Source organism: Zootoca vivipara, chromosome 8, assembly GCF_965207765.1.
Source record: "Zootoca vivipara chromosome 8, rZooViv2.hap1.1, whole genome shotgun sequence".
Classification (NCBI taxonomy): Eukaryota; Metazoa; Chordata; class Lepidosauria; order Squamata; family Lacertidae; genus Zootoca; species Zootoca vivipara.
In genome coordinates this window covers 15,087,864-15,107,523 of record NC_142591.1, presented here as the reverse complement: position 1 = coordinate 15,107,523, position 19,660 = coordinate 15,087,864, and the positions used below count along the sequence as shown (strand labels likewise).

Genomic DNA, 19,660 nt, shown 5'->3' with positions numbered 1-19,660 from the left:
TCTTCCTCCATGGCAGAGCTGTTACTTGTCTCTCAGATGAAGCTGTTAATAAATAGTGATGGGAGTCATTTGCTTTATGTTTCAAATGAATAATTAAACTTCCTGCATTCAAAATATTTGTGCCTACCTTAAAGATAAATGATTCCTCAAAGCAATTCTTTTATAAGTAGGTTTTCTGGGAATGGTATAAGAGAACTCAGTAAAAATTTTTATTTTTATTTTTTGTGAGTTCCTGGAATTAACAGAACTGCTTTCTGGGAATAAAATAATTATGAAGGCACTTTGAGTCTCTAGACTGAGTGTCCTCTTATCTTTCTTTCTTACCAAGAGTAGGTACATCATCAAAACTCAGGATATATGTTGCCACATATATTTATTATTTATGTATGCTCTTGCATTTGGAGCTCAGCTTCCTTTCTTTCATCATGGAACCCAAGACATGGTGTTTGCAGGCAGTCACCATCCAAGCAGTGACCAGAGCCTGACCTGCTTAGCTTCAGCAAGGTGTTGGCTTGATGTGTCTTCAGAACATATCCTGTAAAATATGGCCTGTCAAAAAAGCAGATCAAAGAAATTGAAATTGGAGGGATATACTAGGTAAAGGTAACGGTACCCCAACCGTTAGGTCCAGTTGCGGACGACTCTGGGGTTGCACGCTCATCTCACTCTATAGGCTGAGGGAGCCAGCGTTTTTCCGCAGACAGCTTCCGGGTCATGTGACCAGCATGACTAAGCCGCTTCTGGCGAACTAGAGCAGTGCACGAAAATGCCATTTACCTTCCCACCGGGGCGGTACCTATTTATCTACTTGCACTTGTTGTGCTTTCAAACTGCTAGGTGGGCAGGAGCAGGGACCGAGCAGCAGGAGCTCACCCCATCGCAGGGATTTGAACTGCCAACCTTCTGATTGGCAAGCCCTAGGCTCTGTGGTTTAGACCACAGCACCACCCGCATCCCTATACAAGTGCCTAACTTTGCTTATATTGTGCCCAACTCATTAAAAGAGTAGGATATTATAAACATACATATTTTATACAAGCCAATATGATTTTCCCCCTTTACCTGAAAGTCCAGCAATAATATTTGTTTTCTTCTAATGACCCTTCCCAAGAAAAGATTAACGTCCACAAATTATATTGGAAAATATGAAATATGCAGTGATTATATACTGTGCATGCACAGATTGGGTGGTCCGTTGTAGGTGCAAGTGCAAAAGACCACTTGTATAGTCATTTATATTATTGTTCATGCAAATATTGTTCGTCTTCTTTTAGGAAATTACCAATATAGAAAAAGCTTTATAAGTATGTGCTATGTGCAAAATAAAAGGTGCAATCATTCTCATTGCAAATGAAAGCACATTTCCTTTCAATATATATTTCTAATTTATCTCTATCTGGAACACAGTTGCTATAACAGCATAGAAGAACCAAACCAGGGCCTTTGTGGCAACAGCTTCCTATTGTAGCACCTGAACCAGTGTGAGCATTCATGTTGCTTCCTAGAATGTATTCTTTTTGCATCTGGTATTGTTTTGAATGTGTGCTTTTACAGAGGATCTCACAGAGAACAATTTGAATGCTCAAAATGCCATATAATCATAGAATTGTAGAGCTGGGGGTCATCTAGCCCTCTGCTTTAAAACCTCCATGAAAGGAGAGTTGTTAACCTCCCAAAGAAGACTGTTCACCTGTTGAACAGCTCTTACTGTCAGAAAGTTCTCCCTGATGTTTAGTCAGAATCTCCTTTATTGTAACTTGAAGTCATGGCTGTCCTTTCTGTCACTCCTTCTGTTGTTGTCATTTATTTATTTATTTGCTGGTTTTAAGTCATTTATAGACCAACCTTGATTCCCCTAAGTTAGTTTACATAACAAAACTGCAAACTAACAGGTAAATGAATCACAAAACAACATCAGACAATTAAGAACATAGAATTGTAGAGCTGAAAGGGACCCCAACACCCATCTAGTCCAACCCCTTGCAATGCAGGAATCTCAGCTAAACATCCTCACATACAAAGCATAAGAACCTGCAGATAATCGATAATATAAAGCCTTATGGGGGGAAAACCCTTTCCAATAAAGGATAGGTTTGTCAGAGTTTTTGCAGAAGGGACTTCAGTACCTGCCCGCGGACTGTCTCGCCAGAGTGGTGCATGCTCTAGTTATCTCTCGCTTGGACTACTGCAATGCGCTCTACGTGGGGCTACCTTTGAAGGTGACCCAGAAACTACAACTAACCCAGAATGCGGCAGCTAGACTAGTGACTGGGAGCGGCCGCCGAGACCACATAACACCGGTCCTGAAAGACCTACATTGGCTCCCAGTACGTTTCTGAGCACAATTCAAAGTGTTGGTGTTGACCTTTAAAGCCCTAAACGGGCTCAGTCCAGTATACCTGAAGGAGCGTCTCCACCCCTAACGTTCTGCCCGGACACTGAGGTCCAGCGCCGAGGGCCTTCTGGTGGTTCCCTCGCTACGAGAAACCAAGTTACAGGGAACCAGGCAGAGGGCCTTCTCGGTAGTGGCACCCACCCTGTGGAATGCCCTCCCACCAGAGGTCAAAGAGAACAACAATTACCAGACCTTTAGAAGGCATCTCAAGGCAGCCCTGTTTAGGGAAGCTTTTAATGTTTGATGAATTTCTGTATTTTAATATTTTGTTGGAAGCCGCACAGAGTGGCTGGGGGAACCCGGCCAGATGAGTGGGGTATAAATAATAAATTATTATTATTATTATTATTATTATTATTATTATTATTATTATTCAATATCTGTTGAGCCACCACCTTAAAGACCCTGAGCCTGGCATAATCCAATTTGTTCTTCACTTATATCACACCAAAGCTCAAAGGCTAAACAGTTATTGAACTATTTTGTTTTTGTAGACACAGCACCCTGTGCAAAAACTATTTTGCTGCAGCAACAGCAACATGGGTAACATTGAGGAGGGTGGGATTGTTTAAATTGCTCTCCAGAAGGCTCCGTGGCCTGCATGAATAGCATCATCTTGTTATGATTCTTTCCCCGTGCTTGCAGTCATGGGATTGTTTTTATCACATGACGGTGTATGTTTTCACTCCACATTGTGGGAAGTAACGGAGACAGGATGTTTTTATTACTGTGTTTCCGTGATGTAGGATTTTTGTCCTTTGTCCTTTCTCTTTGCTGTCTGATGCTGAAGAGGAAGGAGCTGAGTTAGAGTGCTCCGAGTGTATTATATGTAAATAAAGTAGTTTAGCCAAAATGCTGTGCTACTGAGCCTGTTACGCTGACTGCTCATACTCTGCTGTTCCTGAAGTGTGCTGATGTCTCTGAGGCATCAGTCGCTGTGATTTTGGGCTGGAGAAGGCTTTTGAGTCACCCGAAAGACCGACCAGGAGGGAGAGAACATGCAAGTTCTCTGACACATCTTGGATGCACTAAGCCTTTTTAAGATACAGTTCATATGGCCCATATTCAGCATGGTGCCTACTAGAAGGTAACATTATCCTGCAGCTGTAGTGCATAGTTGCCAAGCTCCGGGTTGTAAAATCCGGGACCAGCAGCGGCGTGGCACCGGAAGTCGCTTCTACGCGACTATCGGACATATGTAGAAGCAACGTCTGGTGCCGCTGTGCCCATTTCCAAAATGGCCGTGGTGCCAGAAGCCGCTTCTACGCACTTCCGGACATGCGTAGAAGCGACTTCTGGCACTGCGGCCATTTTGGAAATGGGCAGAGTGGCACCAGAAACATGGCCGCTGGCAGGAGCAGCTTTCCGGGGGATTTACAGGAGATAAATCCATTTGGGAGACCAGCAGGAAACGGTAAGAAAATACGGGGGTTTCCTGGGCAAAATGGGGTACTTGGCAGCTGTGCTGTAGTGCAGCTTCCCATTCATAGAAGCAGGTCTTGGGCAAGTTACTTCACCTGACTGTTGCTTGGGAGGAGTATCCAAACAAATCCTGTTGGGATTTTTGCTTGACTGCGCTAAAAGTGACATGTAAAGTTCGTTTGGAGGTTGCTCCTCTGGCAAAATCGGTAAAGAATTTAGAGGGAAGCCTGCAGCATTTTGAGACAACCAGTGTAATGCCTCAGGCCTGGACATGGCTGCTCACCAGGAACTTAAAAAAAATAAAATCATGCTGCTTTTATGTGGGAATGCAAAAGGGAGAGAGAATTACCAAGTGCTCATCATGGCACAGTGCATGTGGAAAAGGTTATTCCTATGTTTAGAGGAAGGTACACAGGTTATTCAGGCTGGGCTTGGACTCCAATGACAAAAACGTGCAGCTTCCACAATTATAATTTGCTCAAGATATTTCCTTCTCATTACCTCCATTCCCCGCAACTTCTCATTTTTCAACTGTCTGGCTGACTTTGAAGCTAATTCTTTGCCTCAGTTCCTGGGGAGGTGATCCATTCTAGAAATCTGTGTGCCGTTCAGGACTTCTGAAAATCTATACTTCCAAAGAAATCCATTATTAAAAGCTGTAGGGGGAAAGAATGCTAGTTTTGTGGTGTGTGTGTGTTATATTAAAGACCCATCCTTCTCTATTAATAAGTTCCTCACTTTTAATTTCACTCATGATTCCCTTCTGCCTTTTCAGCCAGTCATTATCTGCTTAGTAAGGAGATTGTTAAAGAGCACATCAATGTCATTCTCAAAATCAAGAGCCCGTTGTGAAACCACTTCTTTCCCCTCTTATCAGCAGGAGGTGCAAGCCACTGGTTCTTTTCCTTGCACTCAGGATCCAAAAGCGACACTTTTTGAAGTTCCCTTCCTTCCTTTTAAGACAGAATATATGGACCAGAAAGTTGGATGCAATTCTTTCAGGGATACTTCACAGCATTTACACAGCCTTGACAAATCAGTCAAAAGTTAACGTTAGAAACGTTGTCCAGCTTATGTCAAAGGAGATCAAGAACTTGACTTCATTCATTCCTAACCTGCTCAATCCCTATGGATCCTGGCAGGTGGCATCTAAACCTACAGGCTGGGAATTCAAAGGAGAGTGTGCCCATTCTTGGACAGCAGTGTATAAAAATATAAGAAGTATCTTATTAGATCAGATTGAATGTAAATCTAGTCTGGTTGCCTACCTGCTCCTTTACCATAGGTCAGTGATAGATCCCATTGTTTGCATGCAAGAGGTCCTAGATTCAGTCCTTGCTAATAATAATACATAAATAAATACATAATATTTTTTTTATTAATTGTACCCTACCCATCTGACTTGGTTGGATGCAATTTGTGTCTGACACTTTGGAGAGCAATTGCCAAATAGTATAATAATAATAATAATAATAATAATAATAATAATAATAATAATAATAATAATTTACAATTTATACCCCGCCCATCTGGCTGGGTCTCCCCAGCCACTCTGGGCGGCTTCCAACAGAAAAAAATAGAACATATTAAAAGCCTCCCTGAACAGGGTTGCCTTCAGATGTGTTCTAAAAGTCTGGTACTGTAGTTGTTTTCCTAGTATAGTATAGTATAGTATAGGCATCCCCAAACTGCGGCCCTCCAGATGTTTTGGCCTACAACTCCCATGATCCCTAGCTAAGAGGACCAGTGGTCAGGGATGATATGAATTGTAGTTCAAAACATCTGGAGGGCCGAAGTTTGGGGATGCCTGGTATAGTATATGTGGGGCTTGCTGTCGGTGCCATTCAGTGGATGGGCTACTTTGTCAATTTACAACAGCATAATTGGCACCATTAAAACTGCAAAGTAAAAGCTTCCATTCCGGTATTTAAAAATATAGCACCCTCTCAGTAGTGTTTTAAAGTGTGAACCATTAAAATGCTCCCCAAATCCCCATTAAGCCAAATGGAAAAGAATTGCACTCAAATGCATACTGTTTCTCCTGATGGCAATTCTAATTTGTATTTCTTCTTCTTCAGCTTAATGTTAAAATACACACTGTTGCACATAGCAAAAATGCTTTATGGTAAATATTAAAGCGTGTGTTTTCTTAGTGGTTTGTTGAAAGCCTTGAACGGAGTTTTGGCACAAACCATCAAGTTTCTGGGTATTCTGTTCATTTAAATTTTCTTGAGGCAGTTCTGCAAGCACTGTTAAAAGTAAAGGAATTTATTTTGCATTCAGTGGGTTACACCTATTATCAGGGCTGTTTGTAGGTATGCTGTGATACTGCATGGTTCCCTAAAATCAGCTACCTCAACTTTTATTATTTTATTTTAAAAAACAGCAATTTTCTAGTGCTTAATGGTTATGCCAGGTATGTTTGCATGTGTATGGGAAATGCCTCCAATGAATGAGATGTCCAGTGGAGGTGCTATTTCAATGCCCTGCATAATAGCTCTTTGCCTCGCCCACGTAATTTTGCAAAAGTAGTATAGAAAATGCCAAGTGACTACATATAATTGCAGAATGTACTGAGCTGGAAGCCATACAAATTTAGTAAAATTGCACAAAGTACATTATATTTTTCTGATGTGGAGTTTTTAGATGGTCTGGCTACAGACTTTTTAACAGCCCTACCTATTGTTAATCACCATTAAAAATGACATTTTGTAAGCCAAGTCCTCTGCTGTTGCAGTGGAAGCAGGCAGAGCTGAGAAGGATCAGGCAGAAGAGGCTGTCGAAGACAAATTATTATTATTCTTGGAATAAGAAGCTTAGGACTAGACCTCCTAAAGCTGAGATCTCATTCACTCTGAATAAAGATGGAGGACCTCCTTCCTGTTTTGGGGCATGCCCTAAGAGGTGCTTCGTATCCCCAGAGGCCTCTGGTGCTGTCTGTAAGTCATGTAAAGCAAGCCGAGCAGCTGTCAATTTATGGGTCTTGACCAGACATCCCCAAACTGCGGCCCTCCAGATGTTGTGGCCTACAATTCCCATGATCCCTAGCTAAGAGGACCAGTGGCTAGGGATGATGGGAGTTGTAGTCCAAAACATCTGGAGAGCCTAAGTTTGGGGATGCCTGGTCTTGACTGTCTCATTGAACTTGTAAGCAAGTGCACAAATGCACAAAGTGCACAAATGATGAAGTCACACATATAATCCCCCCCCAACTAATTGTTAATCTGGTGATCTAATCAACATCAACACACACACACTGCTGAATCCTGGACAATGCACTAACACTCATGGGATCCCACTCAAGGTTTGATCCTGCTTAGTAGCAACCCAATGGGCCAAGGAGTAAAACTTACACACATTGAGCAAACACCACAGACTCCTGGATGTAACTGAAACAAATTACTTGGTTTATTGAAATATAAAGCTTAATGGAAATGAAAAATTGAAAAGATACAAAATGGGATTATGAATGACTTAGAATCTACACCGAAAATGGAAAATAGAGAATTGAATAGATCAGAATTAATACAAAGTCAGGTATAATATGTTTAAATGATTAGTAATTGGCTTGGGAGCTGCCCAGAGTGGCTGGGGAAACCCAGCCAGATGGGTGGGATAATAATAATAATAATAATAATAATAATAATAATAATAATAATAATAGGATTTGCACGTGGCTAAACAAATGTCAAGCATTGACAAAGCAGTCACATAACTCCTGTCTCCCTCCAGCCCATCTAGTTGTGAAATGAGTTCCTAGCAAATTAGAGCAATAAAAATTCAGTTACCAAACTTAGAGCTGCAGACTAGATCCTGTAGTACTCCTTAATATATGCAAAATGAACAAAGTGAGACAGATAGCAGTAGGAAAGGAAAAGCTCAACCACCTACCTAGGGAGAAGAACTACCCATTTCTATAAATCGGCAACAGGGGTTTGGACATTTCCATTAATTTTCCCCATCAATTTTCTTATTACAAAAGATGTTTATTCAGCTTTACGCCCATCATAAAACACAACACAACAAAATAAATAAAATAAAACAGCGGACTCGTACAAGCCACAAACAATATAACACAATTCACAGCTCACAAGGACAAATATTAACAACTCAAAAAGAAAAGTTTAAGATTATGATTAAAAATTTAGGCACTACAGTAAAATCAATATCTGATGTCATTATAGAATATTCTTATAACTATAAATAATCAGCTAACATTCCATTCCGTCTCTTGTACGAGAGGACGGCTGTTAGGAATTTAGCAACCTGTAGAGTAATATAAGGATCCACATCTTGAAGAACCCAGGCAAGCTGTAGGTCAACTGGTTTGTCAGCCATAGGCTGGATTATGGAGTTTAGTATACTAGCACGAGCCGAACTGTACATAGGGCAGATAAACATAACATGATGTATTCAGATGTTTTAATTTCACAAGCACACATTGAAGAGATTTGGCCCTTAGTAAATCTAATTTCTTATTATATTGATGGACCCACATAAACACAGACTGTGAATTGCAATAATCCACCCATGAGGGGAGAAAATGAACGATGTGGATGACTGACACACTTCCAGCCTCAGTTTGCCAAAACACTTCATGCTCCTACTTTGTTTAGCTCACATGGCTGCTTCTCTACCATCCTAATCAGATTGCCAAGGTCCTCTCTGTGAGCTTCTATGGAAAGCACTCATGTTCAAGCAATTTCCACAGGAAAGACACAAACATGGCATAGTGTCTATTTCAATCCATCACGGCAACTCTATTGTGTGCATAAAACAATACCATAGCTTCTCGGTGTGATGTAGGCCTAGCAGAGTCCAGATTAAAATGAATATTTTAAAACAAACTCTCAACAACTGTCCTGTTTTGCCAGTACAGTGTCGTGCTTGGGGCTAGAGTAGGAGCTAGCAACTGGAGGTCCCAGACCAAATTCAGCCTCATATAGGAATGGGCTTTGTGACAACCAATAAACAAAGAAGGTTGCAGATGAATGATGTGTGTAACAATTGGACTTGGCTGCAGGACAGTTGGGGGAATGGGAATTAGTCCAGTTCTTTCGAATTCCTTCTCAAAGTGGTCCTGATGGAACTGGTTGCTGACCAAGACCACCAGACACTACCAAAAAAACCCACTTCTGGCTCAGTGCTACTTCCATGTACATCTCTTTAAAAATCATTTGCATCAGAGCTGTGAAAGTGCTTTTCTGGAGTGTGAACGTCCTCATATATGTTAGTTTGTTTATATACCGCAAAGCTTTAAAGCATAGCTGCCAAGTTATCCCTTTTTTACAGGGATTTTCCCTTATGCTGAATAGGCTTCCTCGCGAGAAAAGTGAAAACTTGGCAGCTATGCTTTAAAGACACTAACCTAAAGCCAAGTTCAACAAGGCACTTGTAAAATATAGTGCTGAAAAAGCTTGATTATATTTGGGATGTTTATTTTATTTTGTATGTTGTATTATGGCGAATAGCTACCTTCAAACTAAGATTTGAAACACTGTGAGGCTGGGCGTGGTAAGGACAGTTGAAAGGCTGACTAGCAGATTTAAATTAAGATTTTTATTGATTTGTGCTTAATGCTGTTCTATTTTTTTTACAGCATTAGTTTTAATACAACTGTCTTCCCCATGATTGCTCTATTTTGTGATGATGTGAGTTTAACCCTAAATTTGAATGGATTGTGCTTAAACCAGTTCATAGGCGGGAAATGATTTAAATACAATAGAACAATTGCAATAATGCATGATAAAACTGTAACACAATGCAATTTAGCATTGGCCATTCAACAATGGAAAATACACTTGAAATGTATCAAAAGTTTTGTTGTTGTTGTTTAGTCGTTTAGTCGTGTCCGACTCTTCGTGATCCCATGGACCAGAGCACGCCAGGCACTCCTGTCTTCCACTGCCTCCCACAGTTTGGTCAAACTCATGTTCGTAGCTTCGAGAACACTGTCCAACCATCTCGTCCTCTATCGTCCCCTTCTCCTAGTGCCCTCAATCTTCCCCATCATCAGGGTCTTTTCCAGGGAGTCTTCTCTTCTCATGAGGTGGCCAAAGTATTGGAGCCTCAGCTTCACGATCTGTCAAAAGTTTTAAATGAGCATAAAACATACGAGTAGGTCAATTATAAATATCCAGTATTAATATCAACAGTATGCTCACTTGAATCAATCCAGTTCATATTAACAGACCTAATAATAAGATAGCTCACCCATATCTGGCTGGCAGCGAAAGTTTAAAATTAACAAAATTACCTTAAGCAAAAGCCTCCATTAGGTGTACTATCACTATATACAAACTACATGCGAACTCCTTCTTAGCGGTCAACCCCTTAGAAGTGCTCTTCAAGTCTCCTTTGGTCCCTTAGATCCCTTGTAACAGATGATATGATCAATGTTCTATTTCACTTCTAAAATTTGGAAGTTTGACTCTTAAAATGTGGAAGTTTGATAGGGTTGGGGGGGTGTCAGGTGGGTGCCTTCTGTGATTGGGTAGAAGTGCTTGATGTCTGATTTCGCACATTTCATACAGCTTGAATCTGATTTTTCCCCCCTGTGTGGTTGAAGTGAGGTATGTATGCACAGATGAAAGAAGCATATTTTCTCCCTGAAAATCTGCTAATATAATTCATAGATAATGGATTCAAAAATATAAATGTGGCTATTGGGCTGTAATGAGAAAACATTATGGTTTAAAATAATCTGCAGTCTCTTTAATATTTTTCTTTTTAGTTAGTTAAAGGACTGTAGGCATAAGATCCACACACAATATGCTTATTTATTTTTAATTATATTCCCCCTCCATTACACAAATATTCACAACTAAAAGGAACAGAATAGCCCCCCCAAAAAAATAATATGAAGGGGGTATCTGTAGATTTCTAGAATGCAAACTCATGAATTTTATGCAATTATCTAGCAACTTGATTCCATGCGCTATTTATCGTTTTGTTGACAATATTCACTGCCTGCATAAAACAAAATTAAAGTTGTATCGTGTTGACGACTTCTTTTAAACCAAAAGAGAGGGAAGGAGGGAGGGAGGCAGAGAGAAAAAACAGCCTCATGTGGGTAATCAGATGTTTGGAGATTTCATATAACTCTGTCTTTTTCCCCTTTTTCCTTTTTTCACTCCTTAGAGTGTTAAAGGAGTGTTGCCTGTTCAACGTTGATCCATTTGAGAATTTAACAGTGCACCAAAAGGATGGCAAGTCATGCATACAAATTTGCATTCTCAGCAGACATTTGCCATTTTTTTTTATTAAACTGCCTCATTAAACATTAAAGATTTGTCTGCAGAGACGCATATTGAAGTCTTTCCTTTTCAGCTTCTCATTGGCATATAACAGGGGTCCCCAGACTTACCGCGCGGCGGGCCGGTGCCCGCCGCGCCGACCGCGCGGTGGGCCGGAGGGCAGGGGAGTGCGCGCGCAGCGGGCCGGAGGGCGGGGGAGTGCGCGCCCGTGCGCATGCGCACACGCACACGGGCGGGAAAAAATCACCGAAAATCACTTGTGCGCATGCGTATGGGCCTCCCCCGACCCGGAAGTGCACCAGAAATGACCTCTTCCGGGTCGGGAGAGGCCCATACGCATGCGCACAAAGGATTTTCGGCGTTTTTTTGCCGATTTTTTAGATCGTCGCTGCGCCGCGCGCCGTGAGAGCGGGCGGCGGGGGTCGTCGCGGGCCGGATTGGAAGGCCGATTGGGCCGCATCCGGCCCGGGGGCCGTAGTTTGGGGACCCCTGGCATATAACTTGCAAAATTCCAACGCTAAAGCAGTGGTGAGAAAGAACTAGCATAAAGCTATGGGTGTTTCCAACATCAACATAATCTGAAAGAAAAAGAGAGGCTTCCGGTTCAGCGCCAGCGCCGATCGGCGGGGTCCCGTCTCGTCTCCGAGACGGCCCGTCTCTGCTAGGAGTGGGGAGGGCAGCGAGAGCGACGCTGCGCCCCTTAGAACCTCGGGAAGGGCGTCCCGGGGGCGAATTTTGCTCGGCAGAGCCCCAATCCGGATTCCCCAACTCTCCGGCAAGCTCTAATAAGAGCTCCGGAGCGAGGAGGGTAGAAGTCGCGGGGGCCATTTTGAGCGGTAACGTTATCCTAGCGGTGAGAAGCTTCAAGCCGAAGGCGGAGAGCGCTGGATTCTTCTGAAAATAAAACGATTGGAAATAAGACTGTAAGTAACCTCACGATTTGGATTATAAAACAATTTGGACCTGGGAGAGAGGGGGGGAAAGAGGAAGCCACACCCCCCCCACGGCAACATAAGAGACAGTAAATAGAAACCCGAAGCCGTAAATAGAAGATCTCAACTTAAAAGGATCCCTCAAAGGCATCAAAGAGAATCTCCCCTAAATGCAGGGTAAAAGAGGAGAGAGACTGTGGTTGTGAGTGCCCTGCAGAAAGAGGTTAAGACCAAGAAAGACCTTTCTTTTCCTCGGGAGCCGGCAGCCCAGACAACCCAGTGAGCTGATCAGGATTTATAAGTCAAATTTTATTTCTATCTTTATTTCTGGACTTTTTGGAAATTCCTTTTTGGTTTATATGCTTTTGAAATGCGAGTTCGAACTTTATTTTTAATAAGACTTGAAGAATGCAGCCAGCTTGTTAAAATGGAGTCGAGAAAATAAACTGTGACCATATTCCACCCCATGTGACAAGTTTTGACCTTGACAGGATTGAACTATGTCAACAAAAAGGTATTCGCCTGAGTTCCAGCGGACTGTTTTGACCTTAATGTGGGAAGTAAGAATAGAACTATGTCAAGAGGAGACACAACAGCAAGAGTTACAGCAACAATTCCAGATGGTGATGGCAGAATATGACTTCTTAGAGGATGAAGCTATTGAAACTGAAGAAGAGGAGTGTGAGAATGACAATGATGGGGACTGTGATTTGGAAGGAAAAGATGAAGATGAGGACTGTGATAATATAACACAAAATGAAGCCCACCAGGAAAAAAATGATGATTTTACTCTACAAAAAGTCGGATGGAGTGCCTCCCCTTCGAGGGGGGCACGATTGGATTTACTGGAACTCCAGAATGCCCACAGGGAAGAGGGAAAAAATAAGCAGAGAAGAGAAGAAGCTCAGGGGTCTTGTATGGAGGCCTGGACGGCAAAAGGCTGTAAACAGGGGGTGGGGTGAAGGGAAAGTGAAGTTGTGATTATAAGGATGGATTAACAGGATTATAACTGGACTGCTGACTACGGAACTTGCTGGATTGGGGGGGGGGTGGAGCCGGTAATCGGGGATGTAAGGTTAGATTGGGAATAGTTATAGTTTTAAAAGTGAATTGATTTTGGAAAAAGATGAAAACATGGAGGCTTATAGAGGGGGTAAAAATTAGGCACGGGAAGAAAAAATGGGAGTTTGATTTTTCAGTGATTGGACATTAGGTGAAAATGATAATAGCTAATTTAAAAGTAGTATAAGGTATAAAGGTGTATTTTATAAAATAAGAAACTGTTGAAGATGATAAAAAAGGGAGGAAAACCGGGGAAGGGGGGAGGGTGGGGAAGCCCACAAAATATGGTTTAACAATTATGAATGGAAGAAAGATTTTTTGTTTTTGTTTTGTATTGTCTTTTTTCTTTTTTGTCACTTTTTTCTTCTCTTTTTTCTCTTTTCTCTTTTTTTATTCTTTTTTTGGTATTTAAAATGGACCATTTCTGACTGTTCACCTACGTGGGATACTTCTGTGGCAGGGGAGGACCCATGGAGGGGGGTAGGAAGAAGGTGGGAAAGGTGTTCATGTATGTACCGTCTTTTGTAATTTGTAAAATCAATAAAAATTATGTTTTTTTAAAAAAACATAATCTGAAAGAAATAGGTAGGAATGGACAAACCAATCTGTTTCTGCTCCATGTCACATTTTCATATGAAGGTAAAGGGGTATAGGGACCCCTGACAATTAAGTCCAGTCGCAAACGACTCTGGGGTTGCGGCGCTCATCTTGCTTTACAGGCCAAGGGAGCCGGCGTTTGTCCACTTCTGCAAACAGTTTTTCCGGGTCATGTGGCCAGCATGACTAAGCCACTTCTGGCGAAACCAGAGCAGCACCCAGAAACGCCATTTACCTTCCTGCCAGAGCGGTACCTATTTATCTACTTGCATTGCGTACTTTCTAACTGCTAGGTTGGCGGGAGCTGGCACTGAACAACGGGAGCTCACCCCATCACAGGGATTTGAACTGCCGACCTTTCGATCGGCAAGCCCAAGCAGCACAGTGTTTTAACCCACAGCACCACCCGCGTCCCATAATTCATAATCCCATATATTCACCCATAATTATGTTCTGTCCTCTTTGTGAATTAATCTGCAGTTAAAAAGAGAAAAGGGCATACCATTTTGCATTTAAATATGCATGTGGACATGTATACTTTCTCAAAATATATGTTGGAACATTTGGGAACCGCAAAAGCTGGTGGGTGACACAGGCACTCCAATGTGCACATTAGTCTAGGAGGTACAGATCAGGTCAGTTCTTATTGGAATTTGTGAAAATTGCATTACTGAAGCAACCCTAGAAATTGACTGAGGCAGGAAGAAAACATGGGACCGATTTTATATTTGTTTCATGGAATACTGTTCTTTCTTTTCGCTTAGAGCACAGTATCAAGGGTTCCACCATGCTGGGTGCATAGCAGTCCACTAAGCTACCACACAACAATCGCTGACTTCCATTCTTCCCATTGAGGCATGAAGAGGCCCAGACCCTGTGTATTGTATCTAGTCCTCGCTAGAATAAGAGAGACAATAAGCACTATGGGGAATGTCGTATGTACCATTTGCCGCCTCTTGAAAGGAGACTGGTAACTGTGAAGCTACTTAGATGTGGCACAAGATAGAAGGAGAGGCTAGGACAGACTTTCTCCTCCGTGTTCATTATTCTTAAATACTGCTTAACCCTTCCATATACAGAGCCTCCACACCCTGTATTTTGCTAACAGAGTGAATTATTGCCAGGACTTATGTTTTAAAGCACCAGATCAACCTTGAAATACATTCGTACATGCTCCCCACTCCCTCAGGTGAACATTTCCAGGGCAACACCTGCACAGGTTTTGTTTCATCTGAAGGAGATCACTGGAGATTAAATGTGTTCATGTAATAAATTGAGCATAGCTGGAGAAAGATAGCATAGCACTCCTGAAAGGAGAATATCCACTGTCTCAGCAGAGCTCAGAGAGAGATGCCAGAAAGTGCTTTTCTGAGTGCAAAACTAGCTAGCTAGCTTCCTTCCTTCCTTCCTTCCTTCCTTCCTTCCTTCCTTCCTTCCTTCCTTCCTTCCTTCCTTCCTTCCTTCCTTCCTTGCTGCTCCAAAATGCTCCTGATCTTCTAGCTCACACAGAGTGTATTCAACCAACCCTTTTCATATTGTTCTTTTCCAAATCTCCTCTTGCCTTCATGAGGTGTCTCAAGCCATTATACACTATTTATTTGAAATTTTATAAACAATAGATGTAGCTGGCAACATTGCCACTGATTGTGGCTCTTAAGCACCCATTCTGGGTTCATTAACCACTTTCTGTACCAACTGAGACTCTTGCACAGGAGTAATATCACCATGCCAATATCAGTTAGTACTAAAAAGCAGTGTAGAAGATATTTATTTTAATCCCAGTCAATCTGCACATATCTTGCCATGGACAAAGTTTGCTTGCATTTCATGTTTATCTCCAGAAGAGTCATGAGGCCTCTGATGGAGCCTTGAGCCTTTGGCCTCTCTTTTCTAAAAATTAAGTATGGAGTTCATAATAACCAATCCAGCTTCTAAAAAGCACATAGGGGATTAATTTGGAGTGTTAATTGTACACTGAATAATTTAAGCCTCTGTGCATATAGGGGGGAAAGAACTGATTTTAAAAGGCTACCAAATATTAGAGGGGATGTGTGAAATCTTTCAGAGGATTTCAGGGGAGATTTTCAGATGCATTTGGGCAGTTGTGTTCAATCCCTACTACCCCTGCCATGTGGCTCAAAATTCTGCTTCCTTAGAAGGTCTAAGAAACTGCCCAGTGACAACATGTTCAGGGAAGCAGAGAAGCTGTTCAGGAAGGGAACACAGCAGGATCAGGAGTCAATTCCACACTTGCTACAACCTACTGCTCCTAAGTAAAAGGTGCTTAGAAATGTAATGATTTTACAAGAGGGAGGAGGAGTTTGTGCTGTTGTCTTGTTGGGCTGTAAAGCCATACCTTGGTTTTTGAACAGCTTAGTTCTTGAACGTTTAGGCTCTCAAACGCCGCAAACTCGGAAGTGACTGTTCCGGTTTGTAGACTATTTTTGGAAGCCGAACGTCTGACGGGGCTTCCACAGCTTCTGATTGGCTGCAGGAGCTTCCTGCAGCCAATCAGAAGCCACACTTTGGTTTCCGAACATTTTGGAAGTTGAACAGACTTCCGGAATAGTTTCCTTCGACTTCCAAGGTACAATTGTATATGTAAAAAGGGGGAACCATAAAGGCACCCTCTTTTGTTTGTCCCTATGTTAGTTTCAATTTATTGGTTAGGTTTTCTAGTAGGGCTGTTTGCCATACACTTTGGTAACAGTGGTCCATGTTTACCCCTGACAGGTCTCTCCAGTGCTCTAGTTAAGATGTTCCTAGCTGCTGAGAGTAGGTGGCTTATGAGTTCTTTGTAGTGTGAGTGTTGTTGTCTTGTAATATATTCAACAGGGCTAGTTCTACACATACACTAAGCAAAAGAATGAAAAAATTACTACCCCCTTGTTTCTCCCCACCCCTCTCTCCCCCACCACCTCACAATGTCTATGACAGCAGTGTTTCACACTGAATTTAACTATGAATTGAAAACAGAGACTTTGTATGTACCCTTGTTAATCATAAAAATTCTTTAATGAACACACACATACAACAAGGATGAGGAACCTGTGGGCTTTCAGATTTTGGAATACAACTCACATAATCCTGACCGTTGCCCATGCAAGCTGACAATGGTGTGAGTTCAACAACTTCTGAAGGGCCACAGATTCCTTATTCCTGCTTTACAATGTAATGACCAATCTCAGCTACATATTAAAATCTTGGATTTCTCTGATCAGCACTCACTTGCTTCCTTTGGGACATTTAAAAATAGCTTCTTCGTGTGAACCAGGCCAGGTCAACTGCAAAGCAGGTAAAACTTTTGCTACCATCTTCCTGCTTTGCTTTGTTATAATTCTCCCCTGAAGGGAGAGGAGAGATGCCGGACTATCCCTGAAGGACACTGGACTCAACCACCACTGATTTGCAACTGTTGTCCTCAACACCAGACTTATCGATGGGGTGGGGAGGTTAAAGGGGGAAATGGTTGGTTCAATGTGAATGGTTTTTGGATCAGAGGGAGGGTGAGGTTTTGTTTACTTTTGTTTATTTTTAACTAATGGGTCAGAGTATTGCTTTGTTTATTATTTGAGTCTTTTAATGGATGTTATGTTATATGAAATATTAATGTATTATATAATTTCCCCAACTCTCCCCCCCCCATGGTAATATGTATTCTCTCTCTGTGTGTGTGTGTGTGTGTGTGTGTGATATATATACACACAGAGATGAGATACACACACACACACACACACACACACACACACACACACACTGCTTTTTCTGGGGGTACGCAGGGGGTACGCATACCCCTGAACATTTTGTGAATCTAACGGGAGAAGAAACTAAAAATTTTAGTACAGTACACACACTGAGAGACATACATACAGCATATATATGCTGTAAGTTGCTTGGAGACTTTCGGATAACAAGCGACTAATAAGTCTGATAAATGAAATGTAATTACCTCTCCAGACAATGACATGTTTCTGATCTGTTCCAAATACACTTTCTCTGAAGCAGCTTCTCTTGATTTTGATGGAAATAACTTTCATTTAAACACTCTTAAGATTGCAGCCTCACTTTAATTTCCAGTATATGAGTCAGTTATCATTTGTATGTGAAAAGCACCCTTTCTTCGAGTAACTACAGGGAGCTAACTATGGGCGGCAGGATGTATGCAAGTTTCTTACCTTGTCTACAGTAACTTTTCTAGAGCTTCTGTTTGGAAACAATTGTGTGTGTTTCAGTATTAATGCATATATCTTACAACAAGCACAACCCACCCATATCAGCTTGGATCCTTCTAGTCATGGTACAAAGTTGCAGCCCATAACATGAATACCAAGTTCCAAGGGACACCATTTTCAAAGCCCTACAGAGCATAGATGCCAAAGAGAAACCTATGCTGGCTTTCAATATCAATCTTCTGCAGAAATCAACTAAGTTGAGCTCTTGAGCTCTTGCACTTTATTATCAAGAAAGCCTGTAGTCTATCAAAAGAGAGTTATTAGGCAGGATCTAATTGTCTTTAGGGACATGGGTGGCGCTGTGGTCCAAACCACTGAGCCTAGGGCTTACCAATTGGAAGGTCGGCATTTCGAATCCCCGCAATGATCTCCCATTGCTCGGTCCCTGCTCCTGCCAACCTAGCAGTTCAAAAGCATGTCAAAGTGCAAGTAGATAAATAGGTACCACTCCGGTGGGAAGGTAAACAGCCTTTCCGTGCGCTGCTCTGGTTTCACCAGAAGCGGTTAGTCATGCTGGCCACATGATCCGGGCAAACTGTCTGTGGACAAATGCCAGCTCCCTCGGCCTGAAAAGCGAGATGAGCACTGCAACCCCAGAGTCGTTTATGACTGGACTTAACTTACCTTTAGTTGTCTTGAGGAAAATGTTAGAAAGGGTGCTGCTAAAAAGCAGATATTGCATATTCATTGGAATGTCAGCTAAACCATGTTTTCTTGGATATCATAGGTACCTCAGTCCTTCAGGTGACAGCTACAGATGCTGATGACCCCACCTATGGAAACAGTGCTCGGGTCGTGTACAGTATTCTTCAGGGACAGCCATATTTCTCTGTTGACCCTAAAACAGGTTAGTACATCCGTTTCACTGCGCGTGACATATCTACAGGCATATTTTAGGAGGTTCTCTCCTCCCCATATTCAGTTAAAAGTCATAAACAATATGTGCTGTTGCGTTATTATCACTATTAATATAAATATACCCTGCCCGTCTAAAAAAAACTACAGAAAGGTGGCTTACCCAAAATGGATACAATACAAAAAGATTTAAGACTTCAGCTTAAAAACAATCAAAAGCAGTTAAAAAGAAAGTCGTCAAACAAATGCCCACGGAAAGTCTCAATGCACGACATGAGCAGAATAGCACTCTGGACAATTGCAGTTACTGTAACTTGCTGTTATTTGTTAGTGTGACTATTGCTTTAATTAGTTTTTTTCATGGTCATTAATGGTGCTACTGTTTTAAGAAAATGTCTAGATGGTTACTCTGGTTCCTATCCCTGCATGAATAACCAGAGGCAATTACCCTTCCCACCTTTGCCTCAGATGACCCACAGGTAGGGGCAGAGGAAAGAGGTGCAGTGGGGCAGGCTGCCCTGGGTGTCACCACTGAGGGGGGTGACAAAATGTCGGGCGGCACTCACAGCGGGGGCTGCAGTGTGCCCGAGCCACCGCGTCTCTCCCAGGATAGACATAATGGCTTGGGCACATAGGGCTGTTATCTGGCCAGCGATCATAAGGTTAGTGACGGCTTCTGTTCCTCCCCCAGGCTTCTCTCCCCCCCCCTCATAAGAGCTGCAAAAAGTCACTGAACCCCTATAAACAGGGGCATTTCCCCTCCCTAAAAAAGGTCAACAACTTTGGCCTGAACCCCCCCCCCCCAAAAAGGGGTAACTCACTGCCAAATGTTAATTTTGAAAGTAGATTGCTATCTCTCGGGAGTTGGCCACCCCTGTTATAGATCTTCTATGACTTCAGCATCCATGT

The 19,660-nt window shown here is 42.2% G+C and overlaps 1 protein-coding gene across 1 annotated transcript in view; it reads left to right on the top strand.

Moving 5' to 3' along the window:
• The window catches only part of CDH18 (cadherin 18), a 564,188-nt gene that overhangs the window by 441,327 nt on the left and 103,201 nt on the right, over window positions 1-19,660 (top strand). The window contains exon 7 of the mRNA XM_035126031.3: window positions 18,624-18,743. Coding sequence (XP_034981922.3) covers window positions 18,624-18,743 — 120 coding nt within the window. The remainder of the gene's footprint in view (window positions 1-18,623; window positions 18,744-19,660) is intronic.